This window comes from Thamnophis sirtalis, unplaced genomic scaffold (genome assembly GCF_051295495.1).
Source record: "Thamnophis sirtalis isolate CommonGarterSnake01/CBP01778 unplaced genomic scaffold, rThaSir2_p1.2 scaffold_1, whole genome shotgun sequence".
Classification (NCBI taxonomy): Eukaryota; Metazoa; Chordata; class Lepidosauria; order Squamata; family Natricidae; genus Thamnophis; species Thamnophis sirtalis.
In genome coordinates this window covers 118,999,404-119,025,268 of record NW_028261381.1, presented here as the reverse complement: position 1 = coordinate 119,025,268, position 25,865 = coordinate 118,999,404, and the positions used below count along the sequence as shown (strand labels likewise).

Sequence of the window (25,865 nt, the reverse complement as noted above, 5' to 3'; positions counted from 1 at the left end):
ATGCTATCAGTGACTGACAATCATTCAAGTTTATGCTCCAATCACCAATGAAGAAGAGGAGGTTGATGACTTCTATGATCAGGCTCAATTCAAAATCAACAGCACATGCAAGCAAGATGGTATTGTTTGCACTGGTGAGTAGAATGTCATAGTTCCAAATTCAGAAATGTGAAAGAGGAAAATGTTAGATTGCATGGTTTGAGAAAACAATATGGAGCAGAAGACAAGTTTATACATTTTTGCCATTTCAGCCTCATAGCTAGCAGTCTTGTCAAATATCTAAAATCTCTCTCTATATCAACATCACCATCACCCGATAGAGCATAGAGAATAAAATGTATTTATTCATTTAACTTGTGTCCTAAATGGAGATAGAGGAGCCTAATTATAGCATCAAACACATGACAAGGTGCTGACTGGTACAGGCCACAAACTGCTCAGGTGCAAGCTAAAGAAGAAGAAAACCAGTTTTCACAATATGATCTTGAACACAATAGCCACCATTTTTGAGGAGAACATCAGGAATCACTTTGACGTCCTCAGCCTCAATGCTAGACAACCAGAGGATTCATTAAGATGACCAAGTCATTGAAAATGAATATGAAAATAGGCTACCAAAAATAGAGAAGAAAGCAAACTAATGTCAGAACAAAGTGTGCAAATTGCAAAGAAGAGAAGGGAAGCCAAAGCCAAGAAAGATACAATTCTCAGAAAGCAATGTAACAAAGAGTTTCAGAGAACTGTTAAAAACACATTGAGGAGGGGAACAATCATGGAAAAACAAGGAAAGTCTTTCAAAAGATCTCTGAACTCAGAAGGACATTCCATCCTTGGACTAGAATATTAAATGATGCCAACTGATGGAGAGTAACCAATTCAAAAGAAGATGTAAGGAGTGTACTGAAACACTATGTAGTAGATGTCAATATCCAGATACCTTACAATACAATACAATAGCAAAGTTGGAAGGGACCTTGGAGGTCTTCTAGACCAACCCCCTGCCTAGGCAGGAAACTCTATACCGTTTCAGACAGATGGCTATCCAACATCTTCTTAAAGACTTCCAGTTTTGGGGCATTCACAACTTCTGGAGGCAAGCTGTCCAACTAATTAATTGTTCTAACTATCAGGAAATTTCTCCTCAGTTCTAAGTTGCTTCTCTCCTTGATTAGTTTCCACCCGTTGCTTCTTGTTCTACCCTCTGGTGCCTTGGAGAATAGTTTGACTCCCTCTTCTTTGTGGCAACCCCTGAGATATTGGAACACTGCTATCATGTCTTCCATACTTGTTCTTTCTCTTAAACTAGACATACTCAGTTCCTGCAACCGTTCTTCATATGTTTTAGTCTCCAGTCCCTTAATCATCTTTGTTACTCTTCTCTGCACTGTTTCCATAGTCTCCACATCTTTTCTACATCGTGGCGACCAGAACTGAATGCAGTATTCCAAGTGTGGCCTTACCAAGGTATTATAAAGTGGTATTAACACTTCACGTGATCTTGATTCTATCCCTCTATGCAGCCTAGAACTGTGTTGGCTTTTTTGGCAGCTGCTGCACACTGCTGGCTCATATTTAAATGGTTGTCCACTAGGACTCCAAGATCCCTCTCACAGTTACTACTATTGAGCAAGGTACCACATATACTGTACCTGTGTTTTTTTCTTTTTTGTTGCCTAAATGTAGAACCTTATTCTTTTCACCATTGAATTTCATTTTATTAGATAGTGCCCAATGTTCAAGTTTGTCAAGAGCCTTCTGTATCTTGAGCCTATCTTCTGGAGTGTTCCCCATTTATTCCCTCATCCAAATCATTGATGAAGGTGTTGAAGAGTACTGGGCCTAAAACTGAGCCTTGGGGTACTCCATTGCATACTTCCCTCCATGTAGATGCAGTTCCATTGAGTGCGGTTGGTCAGCCAGTTACAAATCCATCTGGTGGTGATGCTGTCTAACCCACATTCTTCTACTTTATCTAGTAGTAGGTTATGGTCTACCTTATCAAATGCCTTACTGAAGTCCAAGTAAACTATATCGACGACATTCCTCTGTTTCATTAATTTTGTCACATTATCAAAGAATGCAATAAGATTAGTCTGGCATAATCTGTTTTTGACAAATCCATGTTGGCTTTTGGCTATTACTTTGTTTGCTTCTAGGTGTTCGCTAATTTGTTGCTTGATTATTTTTTCCAGAATCTTTCCTGGTATTGAGGTCAGGCTGATAGGTCTGTAGTTTCCTGTATCTATGTTTTTCCCTTTTTTGAAGATCAGCTCTTTTCCAGTCCTCTGGTAGTTCCCCAGTGTTCCAGGATCTCTGAAAGGTATAATTCAGTGGTTCTGAGATCTCGTCTGCCAGTTCCTTCAGAACCCTGGGGTGTAATCCATCCGGTCCTGGTGATTTGAACTCATCTAGGGTAGACAGGTGCTCACTTACCATTTTCTTCCCTATTTCAATTTGTGTTCCTAATTTGATTTTTGTGGTGCTGTTTTTGATAGATTGGACTGTTTTATCCCTTTGTATAAAGACAGATGCAAAACATGAGTTAAATAGTTCTGCTTTCTCCCTGTTGCTAGTCACCTTCTTGCCACTTTTTCCTAGCAATGGACCAATTGTTTCCTTAACCTTTTTCTTGTTTTTAACATGTTGGAAGAAGGGTTTTTTGTTAATTTTTACTTTTGTGGTAAGCCTTTCTTCATTGTGAGCCTTAGCTTTCCTCACTTCAACTTTATAGGCTCGGGCTATTTGCTGATATTCTGCCTTAGTTATGTCCCCCTCTTTCCACTTTTTATGCTTATCTTTTTTGTCTTTCAGTTTGTCAGAGAGTTCTTTATGAAGCCATGCTGGTTTCTTTGGGGAGCTGTTATTTTTCTGCTTCATTGGTATTGTGCTAGACTGGGCTTTTGTAATCTCATTTTTCAAAATTTCCCAAGCTTCTTGAGTTGTTTTCCCCTTGAGGATTCTCATCCATGGAATTTTTCCCAAGCTCTCTCTAAGTTTATTGGAATTAGCTTTCTTACAGTCCAAGACTCTAGTTTGACTTTGTTCTACTACTTGTGTTTGCATAATGTTGAATTCCAATATTGCATGGTCACTTGCCCCCAGGGTTCCTGTGACTTCAACACCTTCTATCATTTCCTCTCTGTTAGTGAGAATTAAGTCCAATATGGCTGATCCCCATGTTCCCTTCTCTACTTTTTAGCAGATATACCTTACTTATAAGAACTTCTAGTACTAGAAGATGAAATTACATCACCCTCCATTGGCAATTTGTAAAATTATAGGAAATGATGGAATACCCACTTATGTATGGCAAGCAACAGAAGAAAAATCAGTCAAGATTCCAATCAACTTATATCAGCATTTTTGGAGAATGACATAGTAGCCAACCAATTGGAAGTCTACAGACCAATATCAAAAAAAGGGTCTTACAGAATGTGCAAACTAACATGGAATATCCTTGTGCAGACTGGCTCTAGACAAAAGAAAATTGTGAAAAGGCTACATAATTTCCCTTTATTCAACTTCTATGCAGAATATATATTAAGGAAAGTTGTATTAGAAAAAGATAAGTATAGTTTTGAAATTGGGGAACAAGCTTAAATAATCTGCACTCTACTGATAACACTACTTGATAGCTGAAAATGCAAAGGATCTGCAAGCCATAGTACTAAAAATCAAATAGCACAGTGAAAAAATGGAACTAAAATTAAATATAAAGAAATCCTTTTTTTTCATTCTAAAATGTGGATTCTGAGCTAAAATTATCTTGCTGCTTTATTCCCCCTGAGTATTGGTTCAGGTTTCAAGTAATAAAAATGCCACGTCTTCTGTAGAGTTCTGCAATTTATAGTATTTCTTGCAGCCAATATTAAAACCTACCATAGTTTGTCAAAATCCTTCTTAAAAAGCAATGGAAATGGCATTCCAAATAGATGGAAGCTAAAAGAAAGTATGGTTAAAGAGAGAAACTGTGACAGTAGGAAAATTTTAGTAGACAACTTAGTAACCTTTCATTTTTGTACAAATGTTTTACTACTTATGGCAACAGCTAAAGAAATAACAATAAAAGCTGTAGATTATGAATTCCAGTATTCGCACAGGACCTTCTGTGATATAAAGTATGCCAATTTATTTGCTGTGAGTTATTTTCAGTTAAAAAAAAATATGCACTAAATAAAAGCACATTTTACATGCACTGAATATGTTAATAATGTGATAAAGCTAAAAATGTATTCTACTTTTCAAACTGTACTGTTTCAAAGCTTTGGGGTTTATAAAAATATATTATGCATTTGAAATACTCTTAAAACAGAGATTAATACCAAATAATATGGCTTTGTAATTGTAGAGAGGTACCCTAGTGGAAATGCCTAAAATGTCATTAAAACATTGACAGACCTAATGTTTAATTTATGAAGAAATATCTGTACATTTGTACGTGTTAATTCTGAGTTTGACATAGGGGTACATATATGCTGAAATTAAACAACAAAAATCCAGAGAGCTATCAACTTGATATGTATACCTCACAATTAAACCCAGTGAATGTTATGTGGGATAAATAGTTTTATTAAATGATTGATGAATTGTATTCTGATATTATAGATTGGGCAGTAATTATATTTATGTGGAATACATAGTATGTCTATTATTATCAGGCTCAAGCTTCAACACATTGTGCTGCTTAATTCTTAAAAAATGAATATCATTCTGTTCCTCTACAAAACTTCATACTTAAGTCTTCTATATGTGGACAAATGATCTCCATTGGCATCACCCTGCCACACATCATTTGGATATTTTTGAAGGATAAAATTTTGATGTTGATGGATTCTTAACTATTGAAAAGCCACAAGTTGGTTTTTTGATTTTGACAGTACAATAGTGAATCCTGACATTGTGGTTTATATGCTATTATAAGTATATAGGACTTCGGGATTGTACTTTATTCAGTAAATTATGCTTAAAAGAAATCATAGATTAGGCTAATATGTGAACTGAGCCAATATGACTTTTCCTTTCACATCCTTGGTGAAAGAGTGGAGTATGCTGTAGTTCAATATGATAGACAGCCAGTTTGGTTTAGTGGTTAAGGGACCAGACTATAAAGCTCCTTCCTTAGCCATGAAAGCCAGCCTGGTGACCTTGGACCAGTCACTCTTTCTCAGCCCAAATTACCTCACAAGGTGGTTGTTTTGGAAAAACAGGTCTGCTGATTATATTTGCGGTCTTGAGTTATTTGTAAAAATAATAAATTTGGAAAATAAATATATTAATAAATTGAGAAGTATAGTGTAAAATAAACCTCAGATAGATGCAGAAGTAGAACCTGAAAAGACAAAAGTTGTGTGAAGAGGCAGAGATGAATGAGATAAGGAGTTGGAACTTTAATTTCTTTGAGTGATCAATCCAATCTTTCTCCACCGAACATATTTAGCTTATCATTTCTTAAGAACTAATGTTTACATTTAATAATTTGTTCCTGAAAGTGCATTTTCCTCCTCTCTTGTATATACCGTTTCCCCCCAAAAAAGATCTACCCCCCAAATATAAACCCTAGCATGTTTTAATGCATGTGCCTAATATAAGCCCTACCACCCCTCCCCAAAATAAGCCCTACCCCCAAAAGTCCTACTTAAACACCTGTGCATCTGACCAGCCAGCCATTCCATCTGGTTGCTCATGCCACTGACACAAAGTGAGATAAGCTGGGGAGAGGGGTGAAGCTGCCCCACACACCTTGCAATGACATACCTAAGGGCCCCCTCAACCAGGCCATCCACACCATGACAAATGCCTTGTGGCGCCAGCACCAGTGGCCATGTGCAGCAGGGGCCCATGTGGCCTCCAGCCCACTTCTTGCTGGCAGCTGCAATGGAACAGGAGGCGGAGCAATTTGCCGATGCTGTACCCATAAAGTGAGGCAGGTGTCGGGGCATGGTTGACCTAGCTGTGGTGGCCCTAAGGAACGCCAGTGCAGGGTATGTGGGGCAGCTCCATCCCCTCCATGCCTTGTGGTGGGGGCACTGACACACCACATGGTTTTCTGCCCCACCATGAGCAAGCAGAAGAAGTGGGTCTCCCATATATGGAAAAAATAATCCCCCCAAAATAAGCCTTAGTGCTTATTTTGGAGCCCCCCAAAAAATAAAATCTGGTCTTGGGGAAACACAGATATGTATACTATATCTTGATTATAGGCAGATATTTTGGGAGGCTTTTGAGCTAAAGATTGGATTGAACATGATATACATAAATCAAAAATTGCCAAGGACCAGATGATTCCCAAACAAAATAAGTTTACAGTGTTTTAATATTTGTTTCTGTGTAGTTGGGCTTTATCTTTTAAACCCATAGCGTACCATTCTACACAATGCTATAGGTGGTCTTCAGCTTACAACTATTTGTTTAGCAATCGTTCAAAGTTACAATAGGACTGAAAAAAAGTGTCTTATTGGTCCTCAGAACCATTACAACATCTCTATGGTTACATGATGAAAATTTGGGTGCATGGTAACCAGCATGTATTATGATGGTTGCAGCATTCCAGAGTGATGGGGATCATACTTGCAACCTTTCAATCTAGGTTCTGATAAACAAATTTGATGGGGACAGCTGGATTTGCTTAAAACAGGTGAGTCACTTAACAGTTGTGGCAAAAAGGTCATAAAATCAAGTGCAAATCAATACCTTCCTTAGCAATGGAAATTCTGGTCCCAAATGTGGTTGTAAGTCAAGGACTACCTGTATTTTTTTTCTTTATTACTTATAATTCTGCAATATACTCCAAAGATTCTGCAACAATGAAGTTCAGATCTCAGGAACTAAAATGCACTACCCTGTAAAATGAGAATAGCTATATACAGCTCTGGAATTTTATAACATGTACGCCCCGTTTTTAAATATAAGAAATAATGGAGAAATGAACTTTGATTTTAAATTTGGGCAGCAAAAAAATAGTTTAATTAGTACCTATTAGTTTAACCATAACCAACTATTACTCCTATTTCTGTTTCAGATCTTCTGAAAACCAAGATCATGTAATCATTAATTATACTTCAGCATTATTTTTAATAGCTTTATTAATGGCCTTTCTACTTGAAAAGGCCTTTAAATTGTACTTTGTAATAGGATAGCAGGAGAGGACAAAGTTGGCTCTTTTAGGAAATTATTGCTGCTCATTTTTTTCTGGCATCCTTGTAAAAACTTTGACAGTATTTAAGAGAGATTTATTGCTTCCCTGGATGCAAGGACTAATTGAAATTATTTGCCTTTTTCCCCTAATGTGTATCCAGCTAAGTGAAAGTTAATAAAAATACCAAAGCTTAAAGGTGATGATTATCTCACAAAGGATGCTAAACTCTCTACTAAAGGTAGAAGATTGTTTTGCCTTTGTTTGTGGACCCACTAATTAAAATAATACTTTCATCTGGACAAAACCTCACAAATTATATGGACAAAGAAGACTATTTTTTTTACTACAACTTTTAACACTATAATTATTTTCAAATTAAAACAGCAAGACGTGTGGAAACTAAACCCAGATGGATTGGAATAAGGGGAATGTTTAATGAAAAATCAGTCTGTTGGATATATGTGGAATCAAGTGTTAACTATATTTATTTTGAGAAGATGTACAGATGATCTTTGTCTGGAACAGATGTTTGATTTAAGATGAAAATTTGGCAAGAAACCTGAGCCTACTCCTTCTGTTTCAGTAATGGTTTTTCAATAAAATACAAGTTACTTTATTTGTTGGAATAGTGTTGGACTAGGTTCAAACCCAACAACTTATGACATGTTAGAAATTGTATCTTAGAAAAAATAGTGGCTGTATTTACAGACCTTTCTGAAATGTTTCTGAAAGAATATTAGTATTTTCCAGTAAGCTGCTTGGAGAGTCCAAGCAATGGGTTAAACTCAGCCAATCTGCCCAGGACTTAATTGAAACTTTAGCCACGCCTCTGCTGTTGCCTTGACTTGCCATATTTTCAATTCAGTCAAAGCCCAGTGGATGCGTTTCTCAGTTTATTTTCAGTCCTTTTCAGATTAGCTTGAACTCTCCAAAGGTTTTTTTTTTATTTTTATTTTGCTTTATTTTGTGTTTTCCTTCCCTAGGGACCAGGAGAGGTAAGAAGTTCCATTTATATTTCCTTTTCATCCTTTCTCACCTTTCCCGGTTTCCACGGTGTCCTTGGCTCGCTCGGGCGCTGCAGAAGTCGCTAGCAACTGCCGGTGGGAGCGTGGGGTGCCGACACCCATGTGCTCGTGCTTTTTTCCACTTGTCTGCGCAATCGTTTTTTACCAGCAGGGGTTTCTGTTGCCGCTGTCCATGCTCGCAGGGGAGCCGGCTGTTGGCGCGGAGCCTCGGCAGGCATTTTTTTGCTTCTGGTGGCCATTTTGGATTGCCTTTTTGGCGTGGCCACCATTTTTATTGTATATGTAGTGTGAGGGATAGACGCAGGAGCCATGGATGCAAGACAGATCTTTATTATGACAGAGATGACAGCGATTCGAACTTTCCCTGAATGGCCAGGGTATTTATACTAGAACTCAGAGCAACTGTCAAAATGACCAGCCAATCAGGCTGCAGCTGGTATTTGCATATTCAACACTCCTTCCCCCCAGTTCTAAAGACTATTTGCATATTCAAACTCTCTCCTTCCCCCCAGTTCTGCGCATGCTCGGCCTCGCTGTTGCTACATTGCTGGTGAGTCCTTCATAGCGAAAATTGGGAACCAGGATAGAAATTAGGTCCTTTGGGGTCTTTGCGGCGGGGGGGGGGAGGCTCTCGTTGGGTTTTAGGGAGGGTCTCGTTGGGTTTTAGAGTCTCGGACGGCTCTCGCTGGGTCGAGAAGCAAGCGGTGGCCGCGTAGAGAGAGCTTCAGTCCTGGGCTCCTCGAGTGCTCTTTTGGAAGAAGCGGCGCGGAACTAGGCTTTGGAGAGGCTAGCGGCGGAGCTGTAGGCGGAGGCAAAGCGGAGGCAAGCGGATTGCACAGGTATAGAGGCGTGCGAGCGGCTTTATAGTTAAGGCGGCCGAATCCAGAGGAATAATTCAGGTCTGATAGTGTAACGAGGAGAGGCCAGAGGAGTAGGTCAGCCTGGTGTATATAGTGAGTGTGCTAGCGAGTGTATATAGCGAGATGGCCGTGTTGGAGAGGCTGTGCGGTTGTGAGCAGGGATCAGTCGAGCGGCTGCTACCAGAGGGCAGACTTCAGAGGCGCTAGAGGCGGTTACTGGTGGAAGCTTCGGGCTGCTCTTCAAATTTATGCAGGCTGAGCCCCTTCAAATTTAGACCGGCTGAGCGAGCGTAGCCGGTGCATGCCAGGTGGCAGCTTGGAGAACGAGGCGGTTTGTTGAACGCGGCGGTTGGAATGAGGCGGTTGGTTGAACGCGGCGGTTGGTTCCTTGGGCCTCTCGACAGCCATGTAATGCTGAGAGTGCCGTAGGAACAGCTGGCGGCAGGCAGGCAGCGGCCCCATGCGTGGTTTAGCCATCGCGGTCCATAGCTCGTCCCTGAGTAGCGGCGGCGGCTCCAGTCGAGGTTAAGCATAGAAAGCCCGTCCCTCGGACGGATGGAGGCCGCGCCTGATTGCTTACTCAGGTTGGCTAAAACCGGAGGCCCACGGCAGTGGTTACTGCTGCTGACGTGTGCTGGCCAAGGCGGTGGCTCTGACAGGCCCTCAATGGAGGAAAGAACAGAAATTTTTTTTACTGCGTTCACATTGGCTGATGTTGTTCCCTCGCTTCTGTCTTAGGCTCTGCGGGAATCGCATATCCCATCCTCGTCGCCAGTATTGTATATGTAGTGTGAGGGATAGACGCAGGAGCCATGGATGCAAGACAGATCTTTATTATGACAGAGATGACAGCGATTCGAACTTTCCCTGAACGGCCAGGGTATTTATACTAGAACTCAGAGCAACTGTCAAAATGACCAGCCAATCAGGCCGCAGCTGGTATTTGCATATTCAACAATTTTAGTTTCGCTTTTCCTTCCCACATTTTTCTGCCTGCCGGTGTCTCTTCCTGCCTTGCTCCCTGCAGATCGCCGCTGCAGACTTCTTGTCCAGTCCTCCAGCAAAGTCCTTGTTGGGGGGATTTTTCCCTGTGGCTCGAGCCCTTTCTTTACATCAGAATCATGCTCGCAATTTCTACATCTGCGCTGGTGATGGGAATGAAATTAACTCGCACCCGAGGGACTACCTTTGCTCTTTCCTGCCTGCCACCTTCAGTGTCTCCCCCTACAGAGCGCTAAGGCGTTTATGTGCCAAATCCACCAGGTGGTGAGTGAAGAACCCCCTGGTCCCTTCCAGTCACCCAGATTGCTATTATGGCGGAGCAGGCCCCTCGGGATAATAGCCAGCCTAGTCCCCACAGAGAAACATAGGTGCTGAATTTTATGTGAGTCATCCTTACATCAGTTATTTGATGGTAAAACATTGCTGAGTATTACCATCAAGCTTGTTTGAACTATATTTAAGATGTTTAAGGCAATCTGAAAGCTATCTAGAGAAGGTTCTTAGAATTTGGTAAAGCATGGAAAGTAAATGATTTGATAGGATGTGTAGGTTTGAAAGACCAGGGTACAGAGCATTTTATTTCTGATCACTTAAAATGATCTTTCTTTGTATGTTTGTGTACCTTTTTTCATTTTTTAAAGCTTATTTTGGAATATAGACAATATCTTGTTTCTTCTTCAAAAGCAACCCCACTCTCCATACAAGCCATGTTTTTCTTGTTAATAAAGTCTTCATTGTAAAACCATACATAATCGCTTTAACGAAAATTAAGACTGCTTCACATGATCCCAGTAGGAAGACTATTTTCTTTAGTGTTTACTTTTTATATTTTCAATGGACTGAATTATTTAAAAGCTTTTGAACCCCCAGTTCCGGCATGTATGTAGAGCACCAGCATTTAAGTATTAGAATACTAAATAATGCCAGCCAATTCAGTTTAATGAATTTGACAATGCTTTGAGGTCACTTCATAATAGTCCAGCTTTGGAAATATACATTACATATTATTTTTTTAATTGCACTTTAGTCATTTAATTTTTTTAAGTGGAAAAAATCACTTCTGGTTTGCTTGTAGGGTTGTTTTTCGTCCTCCGGAGCCTTCAGGGAGGCCTCGGGAAGGGCCCTGAAGGTTCCGGAGAGCTTAAACCAGCCCTACGAGCAAATCGGAAGTCTGTTCCCGAACTTCTGGTTTGCTCCTAGGGCCATTTTTTTGCGCTTCAGAGGCTTCAGGGAAGCTCCTGAAGTCTCCGGAGGGCCTCCAGAGGGGCAGAGGAGGCTGTTTTCACCCTCTCCATGGTCCTATAAAGTCTCTGGAGCCTGGAGAGGACAAAGAAAAGCATGTAAAAAATGGGGTCGTGTCTGTCATGCGCACATGCACGCTGGGGGGGATCGTGCATTTCATTATGGGTGCGGCACCCCTGCACATGACCCCCCTGTGCTCCCTCCGCTTATGGCACGCGAGCCAAAAAAGGTTCACCATCACCATGATACCTCAAGCTTCTGTAATACAATCCCACAGAGCAACTACAGCGACTTGTAACCACAATGGAGTCTGTTGCTAAGTGAGACATTTCTTAAGTGACCTTTGTCCCATTTTATGACCTTTCTTGCCACAGTTGTTAAGTGAATCATTGCAGCTGTTCAGTTAGCAACACAATTGCTAAAGTGAATTGGGCTTCCCCCATTGACTCTGCTGGTCAGACGGTTCCAAAAGGGGATCACATGATCTCAGGACACTGCAACCATCATAAATACGAGCCAATTTCCAAGCATCTGAATTTTGATCATGTGACCATGGGGATGCTGCATTGGTCATAAGTCTGAAAAACAGTCATATGTCACTTTTTAAAGTGCCGTTGTAACTGTGAACAGTTACTAAATGAATTGCTGTAAGTTGAGGACTATGTGTATTCCCAGCCTCCTGCTTCAGATGGCATGAAATGCTGTTTCTTGCCATGTATAAAAAATATACTGATGTATGTTTTAAAATTTGTTTAAATATTTAAAAAGATTGAAGATTGTTAGAAAGAAAACCATATTTTAAATATAACAGTCAATTTTGCTTGACTCAGCAAAATAAAAAGACCTTATTTTAAACATTGTGCACTATAAATTGAGATATTTTATACCTTAAAATGGAATGGAATCATGGGGCTGGAAGGGACCTTGGACGTCTTGTAGTCTAGCCCCACTGCTCAAGGCAGGAGACCTTATACCATCCTGGACAACTGGTTGTCCAATCTTGTCTTGGAAACTTCCAGCTATGGAGGACCCACAACTCTGGGAAGCAACCTGTTTCATTGATTAATTGTTCTCACTGTTGGGAAATTTTCCCTTAGTTCTTAGATCTTTTTGGCAAGCTTCCACCCATTCCTTCTTGACATATACTCTTATTTTGGATAATAAGCCAAATGCAGTTTCACTTACAGGGATGCATTCTATGTAGGCAAAAAGCGAAGGAAGTTTGATAGCACCGTTTTCAGATTAACACATTTTATTGAAAGGTTTACACTTTTAAATGAAAAATGCCACTAAGTTCACATAATCAGAACTGTTGATGTATATTATTTGGGCAGTCTCTTACTCAATTGTGCTGGTAAAATTTCCTTTTTCCAAAATAGCTACTTTGAGATCTGTAATAGAATGTCCAGAAGAGTAAAATATTCTAATATTACTTTATTATTGTTGTGAATCTTAATGTCAAACTTCCATCCACCAGTTCTTTTTTCCTCTGGATTCTTCATAGGATTAAACAGAACAAAGTTTGTACAACATAGGAATGCCCCACTTGTATAGAATGTATAGAAATGACAAATGACACACATAAAATTTTTATTGTAGAATGATTGAAACTTTGAAATTGATTTAATAGCAATATTTGTTCAAATGACAGAACATCTGATAAATAAAATACCAGCAAATAATAGTTAACAATTATTCCAAACAATTACAGCTAAACATTACATTATAAATAGCCAAAATTACAGCAAAGATCTATTTAGCAGTGAGGTTAACTTTACAGAATACACATAAAACAGACAGCACTAATTCTTCCCATAAACCCATGCAGTCAAAAGTCTGCATGAAATTTTGGATGAATTTCTTTGAAAATGAACATCTATTTTCCTATACTGGACATTTTGTCTGAAAAATAAAATTTGAAGAAGTGTGTAAAGTGAGTGTCAATTAATTTCTACAATACTTTGGGGACTATAAATACAATTAAACAGTAAAATCTTTTTCAAGTCAAGCTCAGCCCCTGATGATTTCTCAGATACTTTCATACAGCTTTTTTTTGGCAATATACAAACATAGTTTCTAATGCCTTCTTTGGGAAAGTTTTATGGAATAGCCTCCCTGTGGACATTAGATTGTCCCTTATTACAGCTTTCCAAAAAGCATTAAAAAGCTGAACTACTCCAGAGGGTCTTTTGGAACTAAACATTCTCTTATTGATGCTCTGTTAGCTGTGATCTTCTTGGATGTAATGTAATAGGGATTATTAATTTTTTATGATACTAAAGTTTTACTGTGTTTGCTTTATTACTGTATACTGTTCCATTTTAGTGACTGTTACTTATCATGGATACTTTATTGCAGCATCCAATCTAGATTGCTCACCAGACCAGAGGTTTTGTCTTCTGAGCTTTTGGACTTGTGCTGAAGACCATCTTCAGAGTGTGTCTGCTAGAAGCTAGAGCGAAGTTCCCTAACAATGGCCTCTGAGTCCGAAAGCTGAGAAAACAAAACCTCTGGTCCCAGTGACTGACCCAAATTGGATCCTGCAACAGTATCCTGGAACACGTATATTTGCCTTCATTTATGGATATCTCAGTGGCTTCTCTTTTTTGGCATAGATGCTTTATTGTTTCATTGTTGATCATACAGTATATACCTTAATACTTTCTATTTATTTTAGATTGTTTAGATTGTTTATTTACTTATTTTTATTTGTTAAGCCACCATGAGTCAATTGAAATTGGTGGCAAACATTTTTTTTTAAATAAATGTTTAGCGCAGTATTCTTCTGTCTAACTACTAATGAGTCTTAATCTTGCTTAGTTTCCAAGTTGAGACAAGATCATCTGAATGCTTCATGAGAGGTCATAAATAAAGTTGATGTGTACTAAAAAGCAAACAAAACATTTTCCTATTTTAATTCAACCCAATATCTACAGTACAGTCCCAAAGTAGCATTCGTGTTCAGTCCTCTCCACAATTGAGATAAAAATATTCCATATTTCATCTTTTTCACCACCACCACCTCACTCTGCTTTTAAAACAGAAAGAGACTATTTGAAAAGCCCACAAACTGTGGAATACTTCTTTATTAATCCAATGATTTTGGAAAATTGTCGTGCTATAGAAATGTAAAATGAATGAAATCTTTCTCTGCAAATCATTAAAGTAGACTTGGTTTTTTTCCAGACTGCATAGCTTCATAATTCGTACCATCCTCTATGCAATAACCTTTATCCTCTTGTAATAATTCCTTGTTATCATGTAAACTATGAAGTAGGTCTTTCCCAGCGCTGACATTCTAGTGATAGTGGCTGCCTTACATGAAGAAACTGTTTGATGGGTTTCTCTGGACAAATGATAATAATATTTTAGTTTAAATTAAACTCCTTTTGGTCCTTCAGGTGAAAACACACACTCACATACAGATGTCAATTGATTCACACAGGGATGCATGCATAAAATATTGTAAGTATATTTATATGCAGACACTTACAGATACAGACTTTTTATTATTATTGTTATCATTATCATCATTATTATCATTACATGTATAGGTTTTGACTTGAAAAAGAAGCCAAAATCTGTGATTTAAGTATCCAAACACGACCTCTATAAAATACAGTTTTAAAGAGATTCGTATATACTTAGATCTGAATGCTGTGGACATGGAAAATAAAGCTTGCAAGGGAAAGCCTAAGGGCCGATGAGGACAGAGATTAATAGGAGAGTTGTTTTCATCTATTTTGCTGAAGGTTGTTTTTGGCAGACATTCTCAGTATTACATGGAATTTCCTCCCTCCTTTGCTCATACTACTTTTTAGTACCTTCTACAATTCCACTTTTCCTAAAATAAATATTAGTTACCGGCAGTGGAGCAGCTGTATGAAAGCATAACACCTTGTTCATTTAAACATTGTATAGTATATTAGAATTTTTATACTAGAATATTTTATCTCTACAAATGCTGCTGATTTGCTTGATTTTACACTCAACTAAACTCGATTGCATATGTTGTGTTTGAATGTTAGGAATGTACAGAATTTCAGGGTGGGGACTAAAACTTACTGAGTGATCATTACATAATTTTTCCCTACTTAAATGCTTAGCTATTCATTTTCTATTTAACCTCTCATAGGAATGATGATAATTGGCATAGTGTTTTGTATTGAACATTTTCAGCAAACTTCTTAGTAGCCACCAAATCAGCAAAGAATCTGAATTTAAGTGGTCTTTATTCACCACAATTTACAATTCACTCATGAATTTCCAATTTTCATTTAAACAAAACTCTTCCTTATTTAACTATCAATGATAGTGGGGGGGGGATCTTCAGCACCACATTTATTTCAGGAGCAAAGTTTTATAATTGTCGTTTTCTCAGAGGGCTTTGTACAGGCATGGTATTTCTCAGAGTTAGGATTTACTAATGGTATTCAAACTGTTCCATGAAGCTATGCCTGAGTATTTCTGATGGTATTTTTGTCATCTATTAGAATATGAATTTGGAAATTACTGTTAACTCTTTAATAGTTTAACTGGTGCAGAAAAATGATGAAATGCAGGGACATTGATTTATTAATAGAATTAATTTATTAATGTAATTAAATAATTTTGAAAACAAAATGAAAGGTGGATATCTTTCTGCTGAAAATGTGAGGGCTGTCCAGCATAATTATTTTTGCCACTTTAACCTTCCAATTTAGCATTGCAAATTTGTTGTTTATACTTTCCAATTATTATTAAAAAGAGAGACAGCAGTTGAAAACTTTAAGCTGCATTTTGGACAAACACGGAATAATGATCAAATACAGGGATTAACTCTCAGGTTCTACCTTCTGATTCAGAGCAGGTTTTTCTAAGTAAAGCTGTAAATTTAATTAAGGCAATGGATGAGCAATGGAACAATAAAGTTTATTGGTTTAATTAGTAGATTTGGATATCAATATATAACATTTCTGGAACTGAATAAAAATTAGGTAAATAAACAGTAATGTACTGGGATTTGAAGAATGTTTGCTGTCTGTGATCCCTGTAGTCAGATTTGATTTGGTATGGCTTTGGGAATTTGAATGTCAAAATTTCAGTCAGTGAACTTTCTCTAAGATGCCTCAAAGAAAACTGCATTTATCAGGAGGTTAAAACTGCAAATAAATTGATTGATTTACTTGACTTATATTCTTTGGAGGATACAGAAGTGAAACATATCATCTGAACAGTGAATGTTTGATTTAAAATGTCATTTCTTGTATGTCTTTGTTCAAGAGGGGGTGCTGTATTCTCATAGCCAAATAGACATTGTTAGACAATGAATGTAACATGCATACTAATATCTATTTTTTCCGTCAATCCATCCATCCATCCATCCATCCAATAGCTCAGCAGTTCAATGAGAATTTACAATGGATAAGAAAGAAAGGTTGAGAAAAGAAGGGAATGCATCATCTTACTAGTTTTGTGCTGATCGATTCTCCTTCAAGGTATGAGCCATGGTAGTTATAATGCAGTACTGCAGGCTACTTCTGTTTTGATTGCCAGCTGTCTGCAGTTTGAATCTCACCAGGCTCATGGCTGAGTTAGCCTTCCATCCTTTTAAGGTTGGTAAAATGAGGAGCCAGATTGTTAGGGGCAATATGCTGACTCTGTAAACCGCTTAGAGAGGGCAATAAAGCACTGTAAAGTCTAAGTGCTATTGCTATGATTAACCACAGAAACCAGTTTGCATTAGAATTTCACCCTTTTTCTTCAACTTAATCTCTTCCCATCTCCACACGTCCAATGACTCAGTGGTGGGTTCTGGATCCCATCACATCTGGTTCGCTGCAATAGGGCCGGGCATCCACCATGGGCACATGCGCTGCACATGCATGCGCATCCACTGCCCTGCAATGCTCCAGCTGCTTGTCAGAGTGTTGTGCAGGTGCCGTAAACTGCATATGTGTGCACAAATGGCCCGCTGGATTAAAAGGACATAAGGAATGAGGGCGGGTGGGTGGGCCCAACGGAAACACCATACCGGGGCGTACCACCCAGAACCCACCACTGCAATGACTCCTTCAGCTATGGAAGCACTGAATAGTCATTCTAACTGATCTTATACTGTATAGATGAAGGGGGGGGCTGCAAGTTGAGCAACTTTGCTCAAACATGTTCCCTTCATACATATTTCCTACTTTCATCAACTAAAGCATGCCAATTAATATGCTTAACTCTCATTTGCCTATTTCGAGCTTCTCCATCCCATCTCCATTCTTTTCTAATTCTTATAAACTTTGCAATTATTTGAGCCTGTTGATTATTCTTTCTCATACTGTATGTAAACAGAGCTCTTCATATCCAGACTTAGGAAGTAACTTCAAGACAGGTACTCCTCAACTTACAGCAGTTCATATAGTGACCATTCAAAGTTATAACAGCGCTTAAAAAAGTAACTTAAGCCCATTTTTCACCCTTACGACCATTGCAGCATCACATGATCAAAATTCAGATGCTTGATTCATATTTATGACAGTTTAGTGTCCCAGGATCATGTGCTCATCTTTTGTGACCAGTCATCGCCTATGGCTGGCCCCTTGACTTTCGCTGTTATATCCGCCGCCTACGGCCTACTTTCCTCCCAGACATTTTTCGCCTTGCCCTCCGAATCATCTTCGGGGAGCGAATTGAGGCCTACGACTCTGTCGCCGGCCATTCTGGGCCCCCCGTTTATACCTCTACCAACTATTCTACAAGCTTATTCCGGTAGAGAGAGAGGGCATTGGACGAGAAGGATGCATTTGGGAAGTGTGGCTCCCTCTCCAATTGCTTCTACCATACTGTTCTCCCAACTTCTTTGGACCTCGGGCCCCTTGCGAGGGAGGACCTGGACATTAATTTTCCTCGTCTATATCGGACCAATTTCAAGCAAATTTCGCCCTTCCGCGCAGTTTTTATAATTTTAAATTGTATGGGGAGTGCTTAGTATGACTGTGGTTGATTGAATGTACCCACTTTTATTGATGATATTGCTGTTCCCTTGTTTTTAACTTGTTTGTGGGGATTGACTGAGTGTATGTGTGTGTATGTGTGTGTAGGCCAGGACCACAGCCGGGTACCTCCTGCACTGAGTGCTTTGCAGAAGTGTCAGGGGGGCCTAGGCCTAATCCCGTCCTCAGGATGTTTGTGTCGAAGGGCCTGCCGGTGAACCCGGTGGCCAGAGGGGAGGGTGGAGGGACCACAGACGCGGGAGTGGGCCGGAACATTAGGGTCATAACGGGGAGGGGCAGATATGGCAGGAACTTTAGGGCGAACCATTACCGGGGAAGGAGGGTTCCCTCGTCACAGGGATCCCTCCTTCTGGCCCTATTAGTTCCACTCCAAGGAGAGATGGCGTGAGTAGTCAGGACCCTGGTCTCAGGCTGTTGTTGCTAAATGCCAGGTCTGTGGTTCACAAGGCTCCCCTCGTCCAGGACCTAATTTTAAACGAGAGGGCAGACCTGGCATGTATTACTGAAACCTGGCTGGGCCCGGAGGGAGGAGTCCCCCTCACTGAAATGTGCCCAGAGGGTTTTCAGGTGCTTCATCAACTGCGACCCCAGGGAAGGGCGGAGGAGTGGTCATTGTTATCCGGGAGTCCTTAGTTCCTCGTAGGATCCCTGCTCTGGAGCTTGTCGGGTGTGAGTCCTTGCTGGTGAAGTTGGACCTTGTGGGTCAAGTGGACTTGTTAACGTACCTGCCTCCCAACAGTGTGACAACAGCTCTCCCCTCGCTTCTCGAGTCAGTAGCCAAGCTGGCAGTTGAGTTCCCCAGGCTTATGGTGCTGGGGGACTTCAATCTGCCTTCGCTCGGCGAGCACTCTGATGGAGCACAGGAGTTCATGGCTTCCATGACAGCCATGGGCTTGACTTAAGTAATTCGGGGCCCGACTCACTTAGCGGGTCACACGCTCGACCTCGTATTTCTCTCGGAGCAGTGGAGTTGTGATCTTGGTTTGCGGGGTAGTGAGATCTTGCCCCTGTCATGGTCGGACCACTTCCTACTGAGGCTCGACTTTCGGAGGCCAATCCCCCACTGTAAGGAGGAGGAACGGATTAGGTGGTTCCACCCCAGGCGCCTTATGGATCCTCAGGGTTTTCAGACGACGCTTGGTGTTGTGCCTGATACTCTCGCCCACAGTCCGGCGGAGACCTTAGTTGCTGCTTGGAACTCAGCAGCGTCCGAGGCTCTCCATCGGATTGCGCCTTTATGGCCGATCCGAGGCAGTGGATCCAGGAGGGTTCCTTGGTTTACTGAGGATCTCCAGGAGATGAAACGCCAAAAGGGACGCCTAGAGCCCTGCTGGAGGTCCAGTAAATCCGAGTCAGACCGAGCACTGTTAAAAGCCTGCATCAGAGCTTACCTTCTGGCAATTCGGACTTCTAAGAACACATATATTGCCGCTCTGATTGCATCCGCTGAGTCGCACCCAGCTGCCTTGTTCAGGATAACCCGCTCCCTCCTGAATGGGAGGGATATGGGCAATCCTTTACGAGGTAGAGCTGAGGAATTCATCCAATTTCTCATGTATAAAGTTGCTCGGCTTCGGACAGACCTGGACAATTGCGCAGAGCCAGCCAGGGTACCAGGGGGTGGGTCTTGAGCGACATCTTTGGATTGATTTTCAACTTGTTACTCCTGAGGAAGTGGACAAGGCCATGGGAGCGGTGAGTGCCTCCACATGTGCACTGGACCCGTGCCCCTCCTGGCTGGTCGCGAACAGCAGGGAGGTGACACGGGGCTGGATCCAGGCGATAGTTAACGCCTTCCTTCGGGAGGGCTTCTTTCCCCCTCTATTAAAGACAGCGGTGGTGAGACCCCTCCTGAAGAAGCCATCTCTTGATCCAGCCATTTTAAATAGCTATCGTCCAGTCTCCAACCTCCCCTTTGTTGGGAAGGTTGTTGAGAAAGTGGTGGCCTCTCAGCTCCGGCGGTCCTTGGATGAAACCGATTATCTAGATCCCTTTCAGTCTGGATTCAGGCCTGGCTACAGCATGGAAACTGCTTTGGTCGCACTGACCGATGATCTCTGGAGAGCCAGGGACGGAGGTCATGCCTCCATCCTAGTGCTTCTTGACCTCTCAGCGGCCTTTGATACCATCGACCATGGTATCCTTCTGCGACGGTTATGAGAGGTGGGAGTGGGAGACACTGTTCTTCGGTGGTTTTCCTCCTACCTCTCGGACAGGTCACAGTCGGTGTTGGTTGGAGGGCAAAGGTCGACCCCTAGGCCCCTGAAATACGGGGTGCCACAGGGTTTGGTCCTGTCCCCCCTCCTGTTTAACATCTACATGAAGCCGCTGGGTGAGATCATTCAACGGCACAGGATAAAATATCACCAGTATGCGGACGATACACAGTTGTATCTGTCCGCCCCGTGCCAACTCAGTGAAGCGGTTGACATGATGTGTCAGTGCCTGGAGGCTTTTAGGGTCTGGATGGGGGTAAACAAGCTTGCACTCAATGCCGACAAGACCGAGTGGCTTGTGTGTTTCCCTCCCAATAATTGGCTAGGTATTCCATCTTCAGGCTGGGGGGTGAAATTCTACGCCCCTCAGACAGGGTTCGCAATTTGGGAGTCCTCCTGATCCACAGCTGACTTTAGAACATCATCTGTCGGCTGTGACCAGGGGGGGCATTTGCCCAGGTTCGCCTGGTGCACCAATTGCGTCCCTACCTGAACCGGGAGGCTCTCGCAACAGTCACTCATGCCCTTGTGACCTCAAGACTGGACTACTGCAATGCGCTCTACATGAGGCAGCCCCTGAAGAGCATTCAGAGACTTCAGCTTGTCCAGAATGCAGCCGCGCGAGCGATTGTGGGTGCACCTCGGTACACCCACGTTACACCTATCCTCCGCGAGCTGCACTGGCTGCCTATTGGTCTCCGGATACGCTTCAAGGTGCTAGTCATCACTTATAAAGCCCTTCATGGTATTGGACCTGGGTACTTGAGAGACCGCCTGCCAAAGACCCATCAGATCCCACAGATTAGGCCTCCTCCGGATTCCATCTACCGGCCAATGTTGATTGGCCTTCTCTCTGGCTGCTCCGCCCTTTGGAACGAACTCCCCGTGGAGATTCGGACCCTTACCTCCCTTCAGGCTTTCCGTAAAGCCGTTAAAACCTGGCTGTTCCAGCAGGCCTGGGGTTGATGAGTTTCCTTTCCCGCTCGAATTGTGTGACTGTTGACTGTTTTTAAATTTTCTCTGTATCCTGTTTGTTGTTTCTGCCTTGTCTGTATTACCCCCCTCCCCTGGGTTTGTTAGCCGCCCTGAGTCCCTCCGGGAATAGGGTGGCATATAAATGAAATAAACCTAACCTAACCTAACAAACAAAATCATTGGAGAAGCCAGATTCACTTAACAACCATGTCCCTAACTTAACAACTGGAACGATTCACTTAACAAATGCGTTAAGAAAGGTTGTAAAATGGGGCAAAATTCATTTAGCAAATGTCTCACTTACCAACATACATTTTGGGATCCATTGTGGTCATAAGTCGAGGACTACCTGTAGTATTCTAGAAATGTTACCCAGAAATCATATTAGTTAACAATTTGTGGTTAATACTAAATTGATACCCTCCAAATGTTTTCCTCGCTCTTCTTATCTTTTATGGAGATTCTCAATCATCTAGGTCATGGTTGTCCCAAAGGTGCTTTTTCAAGAGGCAACTGGACTTTCTGAAAAATCCAGTTTCCTCTTTAAAAAGCACCTTTGGAACGCTCTTCTTATTGTATATGCTGGTTGAAATTGATGGCAATTGAAGTGAAAAGCATCTAGAGAACATGAAGCTGCTTATCTTTGTTTTCTACCAAGATTTTTTATACAGGCATATTCTACTTCACTTTGCAATACTCTTTAGATGAGATTATTTCAGCACACAACTATTTTGCTCTAGCATTACATTCATTACTCACTTGCTCAGGACCAGGTAAGAGGAATAAAAATGCAACTAAGAAGATATATGTGCTGTCATAATTATAAGGTTTGGTGAGATTCTTAATATAGAAGGCTTTATTATAACCATTTTTCAGTGCACCAATGTTTCTCCTATATCCCTCTCATTCTGGTCTTTTCAAATTAAAAGAGATTTAAATAGGCAAAAATATGCTCCCCTTTTTCAATTAAGGACATGCCTTTTTTTAGTCACTGTAGCACTGTTTAAAATTGCAAAATACAGCATTTTTTAAATGTCTGTCTTGCACGAAGTAATGGAAGCTTTTTTTAAAGATTTAAGCTAATAAGTATTGGGGTGTTTGTAGTAATGTCGGTATTCAGCTTTTTATGTAAGCAAAGCATTCATGATTTTTCATTCCCTTGATAACCAAAAGAGAAAAATAAAAAGCTAAATGCAGAGCATGCCATGGGGACTTTTTCTGATTTTACAGTTCAACCTAAAGGTCTTTTGGGGAATAAAATGTAAACAATTATAGTCATCATTTCCCTTTTTAACAACTTAGGCATGAAATACTTATGTGCGTCGGTTCATTTTTTTTATGCCATCAGCAGTTTATAAATATATAGAAGGCTTTTCTAGGAAAGCAATCAAGCTATTTGTCAAAAGAGTTATGATGATGAAAAGGGTTTTATATTTTCTCAATACTATACAGGCTCTTAATTTTTACCAGGCCTTTTATTACAAGTAGTCTTTTGGGGTTGTCCGTATGTCTCAGAATTTGCTGCAAGCACTACACTGGAGAAGACTCATTCTCAGTAGTGCTAAATATCAATCATCTCAAAATCAAAACTAGTTTCAAGGGTCAAATCTCCCTAGGACTGGAAGTTACCAGGCCATCCTATTTTTCTAGCATGAATCATTAGATCAATAAATATCAAGTTTTTCTAATTGTCCAATCAGTGAATCCAAATACTGTCTGTCATCCCTGTCATGGCATCTTGCTCATCTTCTCTCTGCTAAAATGGCTTATGTTAATATCTGGCCTTTCTTCAGTCCAAGAAGTGTCTGTCAGTCTCTCCCCACCCCTGTCTCTCTCTGTCTCTGTCTGTCTGTCTGTCTCTCTCTCTCTCACACACACACACACACAGTTGACTATGACTTCAGTTGGTTCATATTTTTCTGATGTGCTTGTTGCAGATGTGATAACTTTGTTTCATATCTCCAACACCAATAACATAGGTTTTTTTTTGCTCTGTTCCACCTGGAATCGCCAGTAGCTGTTTTCAGATAATCTTGTGTAAGGTATTCAGTTCATGCCTTCTTACATGACACTTATTCTCACTACTAAATCAGACATATCCAGAGGGGAAACTCAGTTCAAGCTCTCTGCAACTGAGGTGCCGTGTCAAGCATAAAGCATCAAGACATATGAATAAACTCCAATTTCTTGCAATTTGAAGGTACTACAAGTCTTTCTCTTGAGTAGATTCTCTTCATGGTCAGATTGCCAAAGTTATAAACATAATCTGATATATAAACAAAAAGTCAGCCCAAAGGCCATCCTTCTTTTGCACTTTACAGTACAAATATGGCATTGTTGCATCTGTCATTTCATCTTCAGACCAACCGTAGATCATTCTCTTCCTGGCTGATCATTAAAAGTCTAACCAGCTCAGCACACTTTAGGAGAATCAGTAGCTATAGTTTGCCCTATTCTCAATTTCAATATCCTTTCCATCCATCAAAGAAAAGCCTTTTACTCAGACCTTATAGCTCTCATTACATCTTGGAGAATTCGACAATCCTTCCAGGTTAGGTAGGCTTCTCAGGAATCCTGCAATGACAAAGAAACATGAAAATAATTGGGCAAGAGATAACACTTCTTTCACATTTTGTAAAAAGTGAGGCTTACTCATTCTTACATATTCTTTGAAGCATATCTTTCTTTTTCTTCTTTTATCAGGATGTACTTTTTCTTCTAACTTACTAATGGATAATTTTTTAAAAGACAGGTAGAGTTTTATCCCTTAGTGCCCTTGTTCTTTCTGTTAATGCTTTTTGAACCAATGACTGCTGCCCTGATTCACTGCTTATGAAAAGTACCTGATAACAAAGGAAATTTGTGTGCCTTACCAAGAAAATCTTCATTCCTTTATTTTTTTCATAGGAGTCAAATAACCCTATGCCCTTCTTTCCAGGATCAGATTCAATGTTCTGCTTGAATCAGAACATCATACTATTTCCCCAGCCCTTAACATAATTGAAAACAAGGCTTCACTCTTTGTGTGTTTGTTGATCTTGCCAGTATTTCTCCAAATGGATGGTGACAAGCGACAAGTTTTGCTATGCACTGGTCAAACCTTCACGCCCACTTCCAATCTGTACTGATCATATTTCAACAGCTACAACTTTAACAAATTTTATTGGAGTATTACCCTTTGTCATATAGCAGCAAGGGCTCAGCCCACGACATTCACAAAGTGCTGCAGCCATTGGCCAATGCTTCCAAAGAAAGTAACATTTGGAAGGGGTATCCTTTCTTTTGTTGTGTTATGACAAGCAGCCATCCTTGTAAAAAGGATAAAACTCACTATGTATTTGCTTGTGTGTGAGTCAAAGAGACAATGGTGAAGACCTGGTTATTTCCCTGTAACTGCAGTTTTTCAAGGGGTGATGTTCACACAACCCATCGTTGTCTTCTTCTTCCAATGACCTTACACTTTGTACAAATGTACTTTAGCAATCTTAGGAGTTGAAGGGATTTGGCAGGAGACTAATTGAGCTGTCTGGTACAGGTGGAATCTAAGACTTCCCCAACAATTCTGTATGCATTAGAAAAATCCAATTAAGGTTTTGCACAAAGGCACAATTTTGCAATGTGAACTCACATTTTGCTTTCTAAAGAATTGCAGATGCAGGTAAATAATATAATTGTGTTTTTGCTTTCTTTCTTTGGCTTAGAAATGATACCTCATTATAGAAGACTATAGTGAGGCTCATTAGACATTAGCATTCAGATTTTTAAGTTTTTTATTCCCCCCAGGTTTATTAATTTACAGAGGTTAAAAAATAAAGATGTTACTAGCTTTTTATGAATTTGTGATTAATTGTAAGTTGTTTTAAAATTATAAAGACAATAAATAGCACCTTATAGAGTCAAATATAATAAAAAGCACTATGAAGAATATTTTATATAAACATCATTAGATAAAATTCAGATAAAATTGTATTTAATTCTGTAATGTATACACAAATATAACACTTATACCCAACTTCTATCCATCCCCCAAAATAAAAATTACATTATTATATTTTTAGCTGTGTTTGTCATGATTGACTGAACTGATAAAATGTTGCTTTTATAAACAAACTATTTTAAGCTTGTGTGCAATTCTCAAAGACATTTGCAAGCTTATATACAATCCTTTTTTGTTTTATGTTTACAGTGACAAACAAGAGACCTGCACAAGCATATATTACAAAAGTTAAACAATTTGAAGGTACTACATCTTTTGCACGAAGGTCACAATGGATGCTTGAACAGCTTCGCCAGGTTAATGGATTAGATCCTCATCGGGTAAGTGTATGATAATAGAGATGCTAAAAGGTCCTTTTACTTGTCTGTTGTTTCTTATGATTGCTCAGACTGCCTTCATCCTTTCTTTTTTGGGAACAATTCAATCATTA

At 40.3% G+C, this 25,865-nt stretch overlaps 1 protein-coding gene across 2 annotated transcripts in view; it reads left to right on the top strand.

Annotated features, from left to right (window-relative positions):
• STXBP6 (syntaxin binding protein 6) overlaps positions 1 to 25,865 on the top strand; it is a 107,200-nt gene that overhangs the window by 49,177 nt on the left and 32,158 nt on the right. For both annotated transcript variants that reach the window (XR_015697721.1, XM_087723199.1), the window contains exon 3: positions 25,625 to 25,755. Coding sequence is in view for 1 of the 2 variants with exons in the window: in XM_087723199.1 (XP_087579325.1) it covers positions 25,625 to 25,755 (131 nt within the window). In the remaining variant the exon portion in view is untranslated. The remainder of the gene's footprint in view (positions 1 to 25,624; positions 25,756 to 25,865) is intronic.